This window comes from Dromaius novaehollandiae, chromosome 2 (assembly GCF_036370855.1).
Source record: "Dromaius novaehollandiae isolate bDroNov1 chromosome 2, bDroNov1.hap1, whole genome shotgun sequence".
Lineage (NCBI taxonomy): Eukaryota > Metazoa > Chordata > Aves > Casuariiformes > Dromaiidae > Dromaius > Dromaius novaehollandiae.
In genome coordinates this window covers 20,131,276-20,149,909 of record NC_088099.1, presented here as the reverse complement: position 1 = coordinate 20,149,909, position 18,634 = coordinate 20,131,276, and the positions used below count along the sequence as shown (strand labels likewise).

At 41.9% G+C, this 18,634-nt stretch overlaps 1 protein-coding gene across 13 annotated transcripts in view; it reads left to right on the top strand.

Moving 5' to 3' along the window:
• KIAA1217 (KIAA1217 ortholog) overlaps positions 1-18,634 on the top strand; it is a 354,487-nt gene that overhangs the window by 155,933 nt on the left and 179,920 nt on the right. For 2 of the 13 annotated variants that reach the window (XM_026105798.2, XM_026105795.2), the window contains exon 1: positions 14,817-15,303. The exons of 10 other annotated variants lie outside the window; for them this stretch is intronic. In XM_026105798.2, coding sequence (XP_025961583.2) covers positions 15,234-15,303 — 70 coding nt within the window. In that variant the 5' untranslated portion in view covers positions 14,817-15,233. Of the gene's footprint in view, positions 1-14,816; positions 15,304-18,634 lie in introns of those variants that run through there. One more of the 13 variants, XM_026105797.2, reaches the window with a different exon arrangement.

Genomic DNA, 18,634 nt, shown 5'->3' with positions numbered 1-18,634 from the left:
TGCTTTTTAAAGTACTTGAAAATGTAACGAGATTTTGGATAGGCCACTTTCAAGTCAGCCAGTCATAACATTCCTCAAGAAATTACTAGTAAAAAGTTTCTTACTATGCATAGCGGCTTAATAGAAGGTGCATTATTCTTTGCCCTTGAAAAATCTCCTGACTCACAAAAAAAAGTTCTCCTGTTTTCTTGGAAAGGGAAGGCAGGGAGTGGGTTAGACATCTTGATAAGCTAAGGAAATAGTAACAGCGAATTAATTTCCAAAGAACTACTGGGACAAAACATCTGATGCCTTCATTGTGTCTCACAGTGCAGCAAGAAACATAAAAAACCAGTTTAAACAGCTTTGAAAAAGCAGCATAAATAATCAGTGAATGAGATAATTCCTTCCCCCCCCCCCCCTTAGTGTTAATGCAGACTCATATACTAAGTAAATCAAGTAAATCATTGCAGAATCTGATGGATCTATCTACTTCAGGGAAGTCAGTGCACAAATGCAGAATACACAGCTGCTCCCCAGCCCGTCCCTGTGTGTGCAGTGCAAGGTCCTATAGAGGTCAAGGGGCCTCGCTCCACCCGAACAGTCTTCGTAGAGAGGTCGGGTGCAATAGTGTGGACAAATATTCAGATCTCGTGCTTCTAAATGAGTAAATTGCCAAATGATCCCACTGTTACGAGGTGCCAAAGCTACGCAGTGGAGTACTGGTCTGTGCAGCCTTGTCTGCCCTTACGCTGGGTCCCACAAACACGGGAAGGACGAGGGAAGTTTGGGGCCACCCTGTGCATCAGCCCGTATCATAGCACTTAACATGGCCTCTTGGTATTGGGGATTAATAAGGGAGAAAAGATGCTCTCAGACCCTCAGAGCTGCGTTGATCACTTGGTCAAAAGGTTTAGTAGCTTACTGACACTTCGGGAGGATCGAGAGCTTCGGATGCTGGTGCCCTGTAAGATTTAGGTTGTGTTGTGCAGTATCACTGTGGCATAGCTGAAGCTCAGCAAATTCATTCTCTAGCTTCCAGTTCCCTCACTGTGCAGACAAAAATTTAGTGCCTTTCTACAGCATATGAGATGATATGACTTAATTTATGGTATGCTCTCTCCCATGTCCTCTCTCCAGGAGGAGATTTATGTTGAAGTCTCACTACACAGCAGAGTGTTTTGATTAGATTTGAGGCTGTTATTTGTTGTAATGTACATGCTTCTTCATGTTTAGTAAGTATGGAAAAGTGTTAGTGTCAGTGTTGTGGCTTCTTCTTCCTTGTAGACAGTAACAACAGCCATAGCAGGTTGGACAAGAGGTCTGGCCTGACAGTCTGCCTCAGACGATGATGTTACCTAAGGAAAATATAGGAACAGGGAAAGTCATAGTGATACTTCTGAAATATTCTCCCACCCTCCAGCAATATATGATTAAGAGTTTACTTGAAAGAAACCAAAGATGGTGTCCTGGTGTCCTTTTTTTAAAAAAAAAACCAGTGCTCAAGGATTTTTTTCCATTAATTTGGAACTCTCATAAACTCAGCAACTGCAGTGTCCTCTAGCAAGAAGTTCCACAGCTTACCAGTACTTCCACAGTGCTCTGTGAAATTAATATTCACCTCTGTGTATTTTTGAAATATTTGTTTCATTTGATGCCCCTAGATCTCGTATTGAAAGAGACAATGAACAGTCTTTTGCTACTCACTCTCTCCACATCACTTGTGTTTGTAGACCTCAAACATATGTTTGAGTCATCTGTTTTCAGGACGGAGAGTCCTACATTATTTAGTTGTTCCTTGTACAGAAACTGTTCCATAGCTTTGATCATCCATACTGCCTTTTTCTTAACATTTCTGTTTTTGCTATATCTTCTTTGACCTGGAGTGGATTAAAACTGCGTGCAATATTCAAAATGTGGGTAGGCTATGGATTTGTGCAGTAGCATCATGATATTTTCTGACTTGATCACTGTCCTTTTCCTAACAATTTCTAACATCTATTTGTTTTTTTAATGACTAATGAATACTGAGCTGAAATTTTCATAAAATAATTATAACCCCAACCTCTCTTTTCTGAGTGGTAATACTCTGTTCAAAGTCAATGTGCATCACCTTTACATTTAGCTAGACTGGATTTCATCTGTCATCTTACTGCCTAGTCAGTGAATCTTATAAAGTCTGTTCATCATAATCAGCCCTCGTCTTTACTTCACTGAATAATGCAATGTTCTCAGCAGGCTTTATCACCTCACTTTATACCCCCTTTTCCAGATCACTCATGTCAACAGCTGCCTGGACCTGTGCAAATTCCTCTGTGATTCCTTTAGTGATCTCCTTCCCCAGTGATAATTGCCATTCATTCCTACTCTGTCTATCTTACCTTTATTCAGTTATTTATCCATGGGAGGATCTCTTCCCTTATGCCAAGGTGGCTTTGTTTCTTTAGCGAGGGACCTTGTTACATGCCCTGCGGAAATCCAAGCAAACTGTATGTGCTGGATACCACTTGTCTGTTTGCTGGCTGGGTTGGGAAATGGGGATACAGGAGTTCTGTTTCTGCTTTCCTGGACCCATATAATTTTGTGTGTCAGGTTCTCCCTAGGACAGAAGCACGCTTGGGCTTTGCTAGTAAAGTACTGTGCAACACATGAAGAGTCCTACTGGGGAGCAACATAAGCTGCTTTCTGCAGTTGGGGGCAAAGTGTTTATTGTTCTTGTTTTAGCTCCTTCAACAAAAAAAAAATTGTAAGTGATAGTGTCTCTGTGGGTAAATTTGTGGCGTATTGAAAACCATGTCAGAGCTCACAAGACTGGAAGAGAAAATAATGGCTGATTTTAAATTTCAGCTGTTGGCTGCAGCTGCAGCTTTCTGAAAGCTTTTCAGCCTGGTGCCTGCCCCACTTTTCTTCTAGCTTCCTTTAAATAGAAAAGGAAGCTGAATTGCAATGCTGCACACCCCATGACTTAAATTTTTAATACACAAACAAGGCAAACTTTAAAAGGGCATGGCTTTGAGCATAGACATTATCAGAAGTACATTATTTAAGACAGGCCTGAAGATAGAAAATTTTTTTTTAACTCTGAATGTGTATCAATGTATTACATGTTTAAAAAAATTGTGAATGAAAGACTCTTTAAGCACTCTGTAAGTAGCTGAGTTTCTATGATTTTGTTTTATTGCGATGTCACTCCCTCAATGAATTAATAGCCTCAGAATTCAGAGTTGCTTACCATGTAACAAATAAAACTGCTATATTCTTATGATGGTGACAACTTCTACAAGAGTACGGGGGGATTCATTTTTAACTAAATAAAGAATCCCTGCTGCATGGCAGTCCCATGCTGATGAAGACAGCTGAGGAACTGAGAACATGCTACCTTTCAACAACCGAGGCTTTATTCATGTCTTGGAAACAGTCCTGAGACTTGCATGGAGCTATGAAAAAAAGGTATTTAGTGATGTTTTGCAAAGCACCCTCACAGTCTTAATGTCTGTGACTAAAACCAAGTATAATGTAAAACAGTGTTGAAAAAGGACCCCATGCTGCCCAAGAGGCCTGTTATGGCCTTGTCCTCTTGAAGAGTTTCTCAAAATCTTGAAATGAGAAGACCACCCAGTATTTTTTGCAGGGTAGAGAAAACAAACAAACAATCTTGTTTGATGTTTGGGAAAAGAAAGTGATTGGTAAATACTGCATGTAGCATTTTACCCTCCAATTCTGGTATTCAGTCTATATCTTCTGGGTGAGTTTAGGCACTTCTTTAGAAAACTATTTTGATTTGATTCAGGTTTTTCAAGTGATGCCAGACCTGTAAACCCCTCTGCCCTGGTTTCCATTCTGCAGACCATCTTCTGCAGTCACGTTTACTCCCATGGCCTTCAGACTAAGAGTTGCATAACGTGCTTTTAGAGACAGATGGCATTAAAAATGGGAAGGCACTTGGTTCTCTGTATAACCATTAAGTATTTTTTTTTTCCTTCTCAGCTACATATAGAATCTACATATGGAATCCTGCTATTCTAGATTTGAGCTCTTACAGCAAGACTCCTCACAAAAAAGCAGACCAAAAGCATTGAATTAATACTACTAATGGTCTGCAAACTAATTCATCCTTTGCCTACTGAAGGTCCTCTTCCAAGGCCATTCTTGTGTTGCTTTCTTTGCTGTGAGAGTGGATTTATAGGAGCTGGTAGAACTGAAATGGGAACATGTATAGTAAGAGATATTGGTATTTCTTTCCTTCCAGCACTTTGCCCAGAACTTTCTCCAGCTGATGGAAGAATTTAAATATCATTCTTGCTGCAGTCTTGAGGTATTATCTTTTAGTGGCAGTTGCAGAGCAAAACAGTAAAAAAGAAAAAAATTGTGCTAATTGAGCTTTTAAACATGTTACATTAATTATGAAAGATTAAGGCTATCGTATGAGAATCATAAATAAAATGAAGTAATTCACAAAGATGGCTTATATTTTTGCAGATATAATGAATGGCGTATTGGAAATACACGCATATATAGTCAATGCTGTCTCTGTTACCAATTAGTGTTTAATAAACAGTTCCTTTGGAGTGAAGAAAACCTGTAGTTGTTACCACTTACTGCCTGTTTTCTATCAGCTATGCTGCATGTAAAAGCATGTGCTGTACTTTAAGAGATACTTGTATAGCTCAGTGCAGGCTGCCTGTTTGTAAAGGGGGTAACTAGTGTAATGTTGTTTTATGTTGTTGGTGGAGACCTCTGCTGTGAGTCATTGATTTGTTTGAAATGTTTTTGTAAGAAGTGTTAGAAAAGGTAGAAATTAAATTATGTCTTGGGATATGTCTTTATTCATGAGAGAGACAGAGGCTGTACCTCTCAATAAGCTTAAACCATGTATGGCACCTTTCTGTGCTGATGTTGCTTATTTTTGCCTTCACCCCAGGCAGTTCTGCGCGCTCCTTGGAGCCTGATGAGATGGATCACTGTTACTTTTTCTCTCTTTTCATCTTCTACAAACATGCGGCACAGAAGGAGCAGACTTCCCCTGTAGGGGAAATAAGATATGACACAGGCAGTCTGTCACTGCAGCTCCCTACGTGCCCGAACAGTTTGCTCTCCCCTGCCTTGCCGTGCGCTTTCCCTCCTCGGGGTGGAGGGAGCTCTGTCCCGTGATCCCTGCCCCAGCTGCTGCGAGCACAAGCCCGATCCCACACCACTTTCCCTGGGGACATCCTCTAGTGTTGCTCAGCCTTCCAGCTGGGCCGGTTATATGCCAGTATTTTCAGAGGTAAATTTAGGCCATGTATTCATTTACTACTGTTAGTGTATTAAACTCAAAGGAATGGGCTCTGATAACCCTGCTGTCTGTACCTCAGGTGCTTCAGGGAGGAGATGGAAATACTAGAAAGAAAGTTAAGAGAGGAGAAGAACTTATTTTCCAACATTAAAACCAAGGCTAACTAAGATACTGCAACTCTTTAGGAAATGAGCTGATACAGTTTGAGGAGGAAGCTGTGAGACATCCTCACCAAATGCAAATCTAGAGAACTAGTCTTGATGAAAAAATGGGGAGTACTTCCAGTTGCTGGAAATTGAAGTTAGTCAAATTTAACTTCATGAAATAGGAAGCAATTTCTTAGCAGTGAGGGTAATTAAACATCAGTCAATTAAATATAACATAGTCTGTGAAGTGAGAATTAGTATATTTGAAAAGATACATGTTCTACCTGCTGCAAGAGAGTCTGTATTTCCTGGGGTGGTTGTTTCAGGGTGGAATGTTGTGGCAGATCCTTCTGCTGTTGGAAGTGCTGCATCGGAGTCATCATCTTCATCAGTTTCTTTCATGGGCCTAAACACTGTAATCCCGCAGATAGCATGCCTCTAACACTTGCAGCTCTGTGTTAAAGAGTGATTATCATTAGCTGTCATGCTTCACACTTTCAGCTGGTAATGTGCAGGGTTCAGGAGGATTTCCTCCCCGTGTACAATTGGCTAGATATATTTCGAGTTGCTTTGCTTTCTCCCTTCTAGTTTTTGTCATGCATACAGGAGTGACTGTGCTGGAGACAGAGACTGGATGTGTGGGACAGGACTTGGAGATTAGGAGAGATCTGTTTTTTTGCCTAGGTGGAGGTCTGATCTGGGAAATTTAAGGCAAAGGAAAGAATTTTCTTCAAGGTCAAGTCCATAGGGAGCTTGATACATTTCACTTGCTTACACTGGGTATCTGGGTATGAGCTTATGTCACCATCCAGGGGCTGAGGAACTGAGGCAACAACAGTCTCTCTCACTCTCTTTTTGCTGAACATATTTAGTCCAGGTCTGCAATAAAGCCCAGTGTGGGAGACCTGTAGAGCAAAATTGTTGGTTTTGAGAACCGACAGGTGTTGAGGTTAGCTTCAAAAGCACATCCCTGTTTGAACCTAAAGTACTAGTGTAGCTGCATCATTAGTCACCTGAGATCAGAAACATTTTGTTAGTCATTAAAATGTTTGGTCTTTGTATGAAGATTGCACATGTAGTGTAACGGTAGATGATAGACAGGAAGTTAGACAAGATAATCAAATGGTCCCTATTGCCCTTAAGCTATGAAATCCTAAATATCAAAAGGTTTTCATGTATCTGAATTAATGAATTAAAATAAATGCGCATCCTTGCAGACAGAGAGAGTAGGACTGAAAAAAGCAGCACTTCTACCATCAGCTGTGATTACTTTCTTACTAATCAGCTATTTTAATGATAGCATCAGCGTAGTCTGAGAAGGTCAGAGGGGTACTTGTGGGGCTCGGGGTGGGGGGATGCACATAGTGTTGCAGAAGTCATTCATGTATTCACAGGTAGAAGGAATTTCTCCAATATCATTCTGCCCTTAAGTCTGCCGTAAGGAGTTCATGTTCCCCAAAGAATACAAATGAAAGCTTTACAAACAGCAGCCAGTAGGGCTGCATAGATAAAAATGAAGTCAGAATCCACAACCTGTAACTTTCCAGGCTGGAAAATCAGATCCATATGGAATCAAAGGTATAATAACTTATTCTACTTGTCTTTATCTCTTTTCAGCTATTTGTATCCATTTTCTAAATATTACTGCATTTGTGGCAGGAGTCAGAGAGAAACTGTAATAAGAACAATTAAAAATGTCTAACTTATTTTACTAAGTAACAATGGTGCTGACCACTCACATGCTTTTAGGCTGAGTCTCATAGAAAAAAATGTATTTTTGCCAGTAACATTGTGGAAAAAAGTCAATCTATGATTGCGCACAGGCCAAGGACCAGTAAAAAGAATAATGTTCCAAAAAACATGACTTTTCAAAAAGACCATTATCATGAACCGTGTGGATGGGCTTGGCAGTACTGCTACCATTGTGTTGATTTTTAACCATATTATTTACTAATTATTTTATTTAAGGCATTCCTCTTAGTAGACTTCTTAGATATTTGCAAGACTTCTTGGAATTGCCTGTTGATAAGCATGTTAATATAGTAATTAGAACATAATTTGATCTATTCTATTATTTTTGGACCACCAAAATACACGTTGTATATCCTCTTAATTCAAGCAGTCTCCTGACAATCTTATAAACTCCATGTGTATTTCGTAAGAGCTGAAACAAAGAATCTCTCGTGATTCTTTTTAAGTATAATTGTCCTTTAACTCTCAATTCCTTTGATCACTAAAGCGTGCCTCCTAGTACGTTTACAAACGGACCCCGCAGACATCCGTGAAACCAGCAATAGTCAGGGTTTCAGATGTTAAGTCTATTGTTCTGGCACTGCTAAAAAGTTGGACCACTTTGAATCCAAACTCTCACCAGAGCTCTGTTCGAGTGAATTCATCCAAAAGGGAACTTATCAAAACCAAAATGCTTTACACTAGGGAAAAATAGAATTTGAATATAGAGCAGATGGACTTAAAAGTGACCTCCTCGCCTCCTTTTCTTCCACCTCCCTCAGAAACAATTCCCTCCACTGTTGCTTCCCACCCACATATTGCTTTTTATTTGACTAAACTCTAGTTATTGAAATTTCCTATCTAAGGCACATTTTGCTTTCGCACAGTTATTTGTTTGGTACCTTACAAAAACAGATGTTAAAATTTCTTCTTTCTGGGTTTGCAGGCTGATCTCATTCCTTACCATAGCTGATACTGTATGGAAATTTTGCTGTGTGGCAAGTTGGCCAAGCTGGCATGTGTGAGGAAGAGTCATCACATGCCAGATGAAAGTCAGCTGCTTCTGGCTGTGATGTATTAGCATCAATGTTAGCTTGGTACAGCAGGATGACAGCATAAGGGAGGAAAAAGACTGGAATAAGGTGTTGCATTGCCTGAGTCAGAAACATGCATGGTGTAATTATCTTCATTTAGCTGTGTTCCAATTTGTCTTAGGGATGGGGTACACATAATATCTAGATTTAGTTTTGTTGTTATTGTCCTGATTTAGAGAGGGAGATTAAGCTATGGATGAGAGAGAATTATCACCAGTTTTTTTTTCCAACTTGAATATTAGCACTTACTCGTGATGACCCCAGTTCTTTTCCTCAGTTTGATTTAGAGGATGCACAAGTGCTTACTGTTTTCAGAGCTTTTAATTTATTTTAAGAAATAGAGTGGGGAGTGGAAAGGAGGAGAGAACAAAACGCAGTAAAACAAAAAACTAATTGATTTCACATAACATGACAAAATGACCCCCGTTACATAGGTGTCCAGGTGTGAGAGTTGTTAGCTTGATTAAAATGTCTTTCCAAGTAAATGAAGGATGCTCCGTCACTCTGAGATGGGCACGGACAGGGCACTTAATGGTGCAGCTCTTCCTCGGCAGGGACATGGCTGGTGCACTGCATCCCGCTGCATAATTGAGACCTCGCTGCTGTCAAACGGCCGGTGATTGTGGTTGCTCCCCAGAGCTCAGTTTGAAGTGGAATAGGAAGGTGAACGTATCTTCTGTCTGAGCATCAAATCTTCAGCTTCCTAGTGACTCTTTTTAATAGTTTTAGGGATTAAGACTGATGGCGACTCCTGTGATTCTTCAGAAATGATTACATAATTTGGCACAACTGTCAGTCTCTAAACTCCTCTAAAGGAGCTGAAATCTGTAGCTATGACAAGACATGATGGAAAGTGTGTTGTGGAAATGCATAGAAAAACTCAACTCCTTTTATTTTTTTCCTTCCCTTTTTTTCCCCTTCAGCTGGAATGTTATCATTTCAGTCCTTCACTAAAAGATATTTTCTTCTCATAAGTATGAGAGTTGTTAACTGAGTAGGAACGTATGGAGTATAAATATAGACTTGAAACTGTCCACAGATTTTTTTAACAGCAAAGGTAATTTCATGATAAATAATCCCAGAGGTCGTTTCTTGTTGTAAATTTTAAAGTCAAGTTTGGATGTTTTCCTTTACTTAACCGCTAATAGTTTAACCATTATCCTTGGACTTGAAATAGGAACCAGTTCATTGAAATCCCATGTCCTTTGCTAAGCAGATGAGGCCAAATGATCACAAAGGCTTCAGGCTTAAAAATCTGTGATTCTGTGATATATGATAACAAATTACTAGACAATTAATTTCAAAGCAGTGAAAACCTCTTTCCCCCCAGCTTCTGCTTGGTAGATTCATATTGATAGATGTCATTTTGCTTGTATGAGCTAGCGGTTGGTACTATGTTGTATCATCTTTGATAATATACATATTTGAACACGGTTCTTTTCTTTCAGGAGTGAATCTATTTCTAGACAAGACCAAGGGCTGCAGCTAGCTCTCTAAGCCAGAGCAGATGCCACTGAACACAAACATGCGCAAATGAATTTCAGTGCTGAAGCTGCAACATGACTTCCAGGGATACAGGTGCAGTTCAGCCTCCATGTCCCTTCAGCCTTCCACCTCTCGGCTGGCTGAGGTGGAAATTAGGGTTTAACCACCGTCAGATCTGTTTCTCCATAGTCAGTAGAAGTTACTTTCCCCATTTCGCACCCAAAGCTGGCTGCAAGAGCGGTGGCAGCTGGTTACAGTGGATGGCTAGCTCAGCCCTGTGGGATGGCGCAGAGGTCTCTGAACCCACCAGAGCATCCACCTGGCTGCTCCCCTCCTCCAGGTCACCCAGGAGCGATCTCGGACCCTCCAGGGGCCTGGAGGGGTGCTGTGGGACTGCCCGAGTTGAACGGTCTTCATTTCTCATGGACTCTACCACCTCACCACTTTAGGTCCAATATTTGTTTTGTTTCTGGGTGAAAGGCTAGAAAGTGTTAGGCTGAGCAATATTGAGAGCATTCATGGCAGATTTCTCGGTGAGTGTCTGATTTCACATGGAAACTGAGTTAGGTTTTTATTTATGGGGTGCTTCTGATTTAGCTATTAATAATTAACTTCCCAGTTTTTTAGTTGTGAATAATTGCTAGAGCCATACAGCCTTTGTTGTATAATGTAAGTTTAAGTAATAGTGTAGTCAGTGTTTGTTAATTGTTTCTTTTACGCACATACTAAAACCAGAAGTGTTTAAGTAGCTCTGGGACATTAATTTTGAACACAATTAAAACTGCATATCCTGTTAGCAATTATTCTCCATGCACTGTTTTTGATATTGATGGGCCCAGATCTGAACACAATAATTAAAAGGAACTGCTGTTATTGTTTATCCCACAGATAAACAAATTCTGATTGCGTGCTGTGAACTGGTTAATCGAGTTTATTTAACCTAATGTTAAATAAACCTGTTACTGGTGATTCATCCCAGTGATTCTACTATGTAGCTCTTTAATTGAGCCTCATCGTATAATGGTTCTGGCTATCTCCAGTTTGTCAACGGCTAGAGGAGTTTCATTAATTCTTTTAAACAGACAGGTAACATTTTAGGGAATGGCCTCCTTACATATATGAAATAAATCCAAGTTGGAACTGAGGACTTTTCCCTTAAACTGGGAATATGTTTTGAGACTGTACTGCTCCAGCTGTTCCTTTCCTTCACAACTGATGCCATCCTGAGCAGCAGCTGAGGTGATTATGTTTCATCTGAGGCCAGGCAGGCTGTTTGGTTTAGTTTGGTTTTTAATAGTATTGAAGTGTGCAACATTTAGTCTCGTGTTTTGCCAGTGCTCTGCCATCCTGCTCTGGAGACCACTTCCGCAGCCGCGGAAGTTCTCTGGTGACACCTGGTTTGCACGTCCCACGTCCACAAGTGAATAAGCCGTTTCTCTCTCTCTGTGGTCGTCTCTGTGTTTCAGGGGCCCGTGTTGCTCAGGTCCCTTGAGGGCATCAGCACTACCACTGACTGTCAGTCTCAGCAGCCTTGCTGCAGCCACAGAAGCCAGTTTCAGACTGCAGACTTGTGCTGGTGCCACCCATCCCAGGGCTGGGCTTTGTGCGTTTTGGGGCCCTTGCTGGTGGCCTGCTGCTGCCACGTATTGAGCATGACTGCTGCCATGCCTAGTCATGTCCGCAGCGCGTCCCTGATGCAGAGGCGTGTGTTGGTTGGCAGCCCTCTGTGAGGCGAGGGGCAGGGGTGGCCCCAGTGTCTTGGCACTCCATGCAGGAGGAGGCAGCTGGAGAGAGCAGTGCTGTGCATGGGGAGTGCCGCCAGCATGGGGAGACCTGGAGCACTCAGAGGTGAGGATGGTCCTTGGCTGGCAGGGCCCAGGCTGCCCTCGTGGTGTGAGGCAGGGATGCTGGCAGCGTGCTGGGCTCTGTCTGCTGAGGTGGAGGCCATTAGTTTCCAAAGCTTTCGCCAAGATCTGCAGCCAGGATCCTGACTAAAGGCCAGGGAGTGTTTGTGTTTGGTCTGAGATGCGTCGCAAGCATGCTTTTTCCCTCCTTCCTTCCTGATTTCTGTCCCTAGTGAGAGCTTTCCTCTGCAGCAGTGTTTGCTGAGGGAAGAGGAAGCTGTGGGACATGCTTGTTGCAGGGTAGGCATTTGCTTGCTGGAAGCTCTTTGGAGGAGTGAAAGCCTTCTAGAGAGGGGCTGTTTTGAGATGGGCAGATAGGTAGTTGCCAGATGACTGTCAAGGGGCTGATGCCTTCCTGTGCACAATGTCCTTAGGCAAAGCAGTATCTTTCAGCAGGAAAGCTAAGGCACAGTGGCCTGCTAAGGCTGCGCAGCCCAGGTCTCTCTTCCTTCCAGTTGCAGTCTCTGCGAGTTCCTCCCTGGTGCTGGTGTTGTGTGACATGTCTATGCTGCAGCAGGGAAAGGAGGGAGCACCCCATGTGTAGGCATGTGCTCGATGTGGTGTAGTTAGGTACTGGCAATGGTGACACTGCCAAGGCAGTGGTGTGGTGTGAGGCAGGGATGCTGCCAGTGGTTTTCAGCTGCCTTTTGGGTGGCAGTTGGCAGCCCCACTTTGCTCTAGACGCAGTGTTACAGGTAGCTGGAGTCAAGGGAATGGTAGTGAGCACATACATGCTGCAACCAGCCTCCTGGCTTTTTGTCAGGTATTATGGATCCTGTGTGCTTGAAGCACTTGACCCTTGGCTTTTCTTCCCTGAGCACTTTCAGGGTTTCTGCTTGGGTTTTCTGGGGAGAATGCTAGAGGTTTTGCGTTGCGAGCACTCTTTGTCTGCACCTTGTGCCCCCTGAGCCCTGATGTGGTAATCTCTGTGCACCCCTGAAAAGTGAAGGTGGCAAGGAGTGGAGCAATGAGGGTCGCTTGCTTCGTGTGAGAAGCGACAGAAGTGGTCCTTCCTCCAGCCTGCCCCCAGTGCCCATGTAGGAGAGAGCTCCTTTGACCAAAGCGGAAGACAAAGAAGCTTTGACCGCCCAGGCCCCAAGCATCTTTGGTGGGTCACCTGGCTGCTGCTCTCAGACTCTCCCTGTGCCATGCAAAGAGGGAGTGTGGAGGCAGAGCCCTCACTGGATCTTCCAGAAGTCCCGAGGGGGATGTGGCCTTTCTGCTGGGGCGCTGAGAGCGGTAGGACATGACAGTGGGGCACTGCTGTGGCCTGAGACCAGCTCTGTGTCTGTGTTGTGCTCTTGACTGTAGAAACGAATGTTGCTGGCTAAGAGTAGATATTTTAATCTTAACAACATTTGTTATATAACCCCATAGTCGTGGGGGTTTTTTTAGCTTTTTTTCCCACCTTGGATGAAGGCATTTTGATCTTACTAACACACTTGGTACAAACTCTGCTGATCTCCAGTGCTAACCTTGTTTTTGTATGAGGCTGCAAAAGTGTCTTCCTTTATAGGCATTTGTAAGGAAATATGTTTTGTGCTTTCTGTTGTATTATTTCAGGATGAGATCTGTTTTAATGCCCTTAGTTTGTTAACTCTCCATTTTTGTGTTTTTTTATATTTTTGGTATAGCTTTCAGGTTGCTACTCCAGGCAACTACATTGGCCTGCTTTTCCCATTAGGGGTTTCTGAGCTCTTTTTTATTTCTTGCAGTAGTTGGTGTTCAGTGATCACTCAGTGCATAATATTCCAGCATGAGCCCTCCTTTCATTCCAGCTGGCGGTGAATATAATTTGCAAATCTGCTTGTCCAGACTCTGGAAAGCCTCAGTGTTAAAGACACATTCCTCAATATCATAAAAGACAACATCAGATAAGGAGGATAGATGGCCTTCACTTCTGGTCCTAGAATAGTCCACAGTCAGCATCTGCAGAGAGTAACCCAAGGCCAGTAAAAACACTACACTGCAAATCGCAGGGCTCCTATAGAGGCATTCTTTGAAACACTGTATTGCAGGCCTTAAATAGCCATGCTAATGTTTACATTGGTTTTTTTCATCTTTTCTATGTTATTATTTTGTTTTCTGTGTGCAAATTTCTGGGCCCTTTGCCAGCTTCCTAGACTATATAAAATTAATTGGTAAAAAGCAAAATAAACATTTGTAAGTGGTTATAAAAAGAGAATATGTATGTCTGATCTAATGAACAATAGTTTTGTTCATTTATTAATTGCTAATTGTAATTCACTCAAAGGATTTTTCCATCTGGAATGGGGAGGATGGGGCATGAGAAGAGTGGTGCTCTTTGAGGCTCTATACGGAATTTATAAATATGCGCAACGTTTCTGCATTTAATAATCTAAATGATATTTCTGCCAGATAGAGGTGTAGAAAGAAATGCAGGAGAATTTTCCTAGCCCGTCTGGACTGGATGGTTCAGAGGTCATTTCAACCAATTTAGCTAGTGTTGAAGTAAGTCCTAAAGTAAGCTTGGAAAACCAGATTAATTTAGGTCTTTTTAAAAAGACATCTAAGATATTAGCTGTCATCTGCTGATGCAGTATAAGGTTGGTTTAAAGGAGAAATTGCAGATTTTTATAGGTATCTCAGTTACATTTTGTTCTTAACCAAATTCAGTGTTCTTAACCTAATTCAGAAGTGGATAAACTTTCTGGTCTTAATGCTGTAAATCAATTCTCAGTTTGTTCCATCAAATCTGACTCTATATTATCATTTTAATAGACTAAGTTTTGGTCTAGTATTCTCCGCTAAATCGATACATGGGGGATCTGATGGGATCTGTGGAACCAATCTTATGCTGCTTAGCCTCATTATTTTCCGTCTTGCAGCCCAATGGATCTCTTTATTCTCGTGCAGGCTTCCTGCTTCTGATCTACTAGAAGAGAATGTTGTATGTTTCTGTATGCATTGCTACTGAGGCTTCAAAATCCCTCTTAACCAAAGTTCCTGCTTACATATTGCTACTATTCATTTTTATTGGCTTTGCTAATGTTAAATTCCTGTATCTTGATTTTCCCTAACTCATTCTCTGAGCAGCTTGAAAGAATTCAACAGAAAACAAAACCTCAAAGCGCTTATATAATGAATTACTTTTAAACTCCATGCTAAAAAAGACAGAGGAGCATTTATCAGGAATGCTTGTGGGCTTGGTGGTTACGAGCTTAAAAAAATATTCTGTGGAAAGGCTTTTGTCCCATGACAGAGATTTGAAAGGCTACGGATTCGGATTCCAGCGGAGACTCAGGCCTGTAATCATGTTTGAAATGTTCCCTTTCATAATGCTCCTTGGCTGCAGTGGAAAGCAAGCAGGCTAGGGGCTCGCCTGCAGAAAAGCCCATCACCTGTTGGGGCCCAGGCGGAGGAGCGCGCGGGGACGCGGCCGGCCGCCGCTGCGCCGGCCGCCAGCTCTGCCCACCATTGCAGCCAGGACCATTCCCGCTGCTGAGCGGCTCCGGGTGCTCCGGGAATGCGGCGCGCTTAGGGGGAGCTTTGCGCTGGGGGAGCCCGTTTCCTTTCTCCTCCCAGAGGCTCGCTCCGAGAGTTTCGAAGCTGCACTTTCAAAGTTTTGAGAGGAGAGCTCGTGCGGTAGGCAGGGACAATGGAGGAAAACGAAAGCCAGAAACTTGAGCTGTGCCTGGCTCACTCGACAGACAGCAGACAGATGAGGGGTAAGTAACAGAATCAGTCAAAGATGGAGTTACATTTAAACATGCCCCTCAGTGCTGCTTTTTATAACTAGAGGCAGAATGCATGGAAAAAAAGCATGTCTTTCTTGTGCGTGTGGCTCTGAAGATTTCCCTAACATCTGGCTTTGTACGTTTAACTTTAGAGAGATTTCTGTTTAACCTTTAAAGCAGAGAGCATGTTATATTGATGTCACAGTTTGCAGTCCACTAAGCAGCCTGATACGAAGGGTGCTGCTCCCAGGAGGAGAGAGAAATAATGTCACTTTCCCTTTAAATGCTCTGCATGCTTCACCTAGGGAAGAAAAATACCTCTTCGTTTTATAAAAGTAGATCTGAGATTGTATTTTTCTCAGGTTGTATTTTAAAACACAGAGATTCGCAGCAGATTGTCGCAAGGTTAGTTTACTTTGTGTGAAAGCAGCTAGGTTTATTTTGGAATGAAGCCAAGAAATTATAGGCATGGTTTTCACATAAGGTCAGCTGTGGTGCATTTGTACAATTACTGCTGCACTATATTTTGTCTAAAAGCTAATGAAAACTATTTCCTGACGAATTCTATGTGGGATACTCCACTTGCAGCATAAAATTCAGGTAGCATGACAAATACCTAATCTAATCTACATCTATTACAGTACATGTAGAGCACCTGTGAACAGTGCCAGTTCATGTGTGTTGTATTCCTCCCTGGAACTTCAGCAAAAGTTGTGTTACTGTGTTTCTGTGAAATAAGTAGTATGGTGTTGAGTATATGTGGGTTTAAAAACCGACACAAGTTTAGGGGTATGTAACACCAGAAAATATTGTGTAGACAACTTAGGGGGGAAAAAAAAGATTTTTTCCCCTGTGCATTCATTTTCTCCTGTTTGACACTCTTTTGAAAAAAATTTGAAGTTAAAATACTGGGCAGTGCACACCATGTGCATGTGTATATGTTTATATTTAGTGGGAGGGAAATCTTCATGTTAAGGATGTGTCTGAATAGGAAAAAGAGCCCCTAGTAACATAATTCTTCTGTAGAGGTTGTATGAAACAGACTGAGATGCATGTAGAGCCAGAAAACAGAGGGCTGACCAGACCAACCCTCTGAATCCCCCCAAACTGTTAATCCTGAAAGTTCACAGACAAATTTAGAAATTTGGACCCATATCCAAAAATTACATTTGAAAAGTTCTTTGGAAACAGAGTTAATTGTAAAGACAGTGGAGCAAATTAGAAATAATCTTCTCAAATCTACTGCTAACATAAATATAACAGGAGTGAGTTTGATTCATGCCATTAAAAATTATTCCTTTCTAAAGCTTTGAATAGTGAATATGGCTTGCTTCAAAGCTTGGTTTCATCATTTCAGTTTGGCCCAGGTCCATACTTGTTGCTTTCTGAAATTGATATGAAAATGTTCTTCTCTCATGTCACCTGGATTGCAAAACATGAATATTAAAAACTTCAGAAAATCTGAAGTAATGAGGCAAAGTGACTTTCCTGACCTTTGTAGACTTCATGGTGGGTGTCACTTAAGTAGAAGAATCACGTATCAGGACATATTAAAGGACCCTTTTATGAATTTCCAACTCACGGCAATTAATCCTTCTTCATAATCTTCCTGATAATCCTCGACAGACAGCTTCTATACTGCAGACCTGTAACTCTTCTGTGAAGTTATATCCGCTGTAGTAATGCATGAAGTTAAGAAATCCTGAAATTTGTTTTCAGATCAGAGAAGCATCTCAAATGTAAGGGTTATCCAAGTCTTTGGATAACCAAAGCCCTGCCCTGTCAATCAGCAAGTCTTACTTTTCATTGCCCTCTAGACTTGCTACTTTATCGGATGGAAAGACCTTCGGCTTTTAGCTTCTGAATACGAGGGAGGGAACAAGGGAGACAAGCTTATCTCACCCTTCTGTTTGTGTGTTTTTCATTGGCTTCTATTTACTCCTTTTCCAAGGAGGGTACTTGCATAGTTTATCCTTTCTCTACTCTTAGCTGTCTTCTGGGAACAATCACATGATCCTTCACACATTTCACAGTTATCTGTGGGCATTGATTTTCTAGGCCTATTATCTTCACTTGAAAGATACGGAAAGTTTGCCCACGCTGTTATTGAGCAACTCCAGGATCCAGAAAACATCTCTTGGCTTCTACTCCCTGTAACACTGTGGTCTAAGCAAAAGCTGTGTTGCTCACGTGTCCCACAGTGTGCGGTGGGATTTCACAGTCCCAGCTTTCAACCTCGCCATCAAGGTGACTTGTCACTCTCAAGGAAATGGCCAAGGAAGAATTTTTAAACCATCACTAGGGGGAAGACCCTTATCCAAACATTGCAGACCTTGAGAGTTTGGTTTGCATTTCAGCCAAGATGGATAATATTATCCAGACTAGTTTTTTTATTGCATATTTGCATAGATTATACAACAAAACACAACAGTAGCTACTGCACCATGGCAGTCAGAGCAGCAAAAAAAAAAGTCATGGGGTGATATGTACTAAAACGGGATGGCATCCTGCTGCATGCTGCAGGTCAGCTTGCTGGCAAGGCTAGCAATTAGTTTGCATAGTTTACATTCCTTTCCCTTCACTGGTATTTGTACAGTATTTTCCAAATGTATGGAAAAAATGGTAGAATTGGTTGGGGGTTTTTCCTGTAGTGTTAGAAAATTAAGATATTTTTGATTCATTCTTTAGGTTTCCAGCTATGATAAATAAAGGTAAAACACTTGACTTGATATGGCTCTTCATGTTTCAGATCATTAGCTTTTTCTCAAATTTTTGAAGGGAAGGGTGTGGAAAGACTACATGAGAGACAATTAGGGTCTGAAATACACATTCGCGAGCTCTCAGTTGTGTTTCTCCATGCAGGTATGCCTGCCTTCTTGAAGAAGTGCCTGCAACCAGCTCAGTGATTGAAACTGCTACTGTGACAATACTTTAAAGGTTTATACAGCACTGATGCCTACATAACACATTCAGTCACACGCACCTACACTCACTTCTTTGAACTCTAAGGAAATCCTTTATTTATGTCTGGCGACTTTGTTTCAACAACCTCAAGAATATAACTGCTGTACTTCTGGTGCAACAAATTAAAGATGGTAAATTCCAGCCAGCCCCATTCCACCTCTTTTTCCTCCCATTTAAAATCCACTGAAGTGACTGTACAGCCTTCCAAAGCCATTTGGACTGGGGGCAGCTGGAGCAGCCACGCTGACTTCTTGCAAGTAAAAGTTGCAGATCTGCCACTTATCTCAAGCGGGCGAAGTGTTCCTGGCACCAGTGCTCTGACCTTTTGGTCGCTGGTGAAGCAGGATGCTTTTGCAAT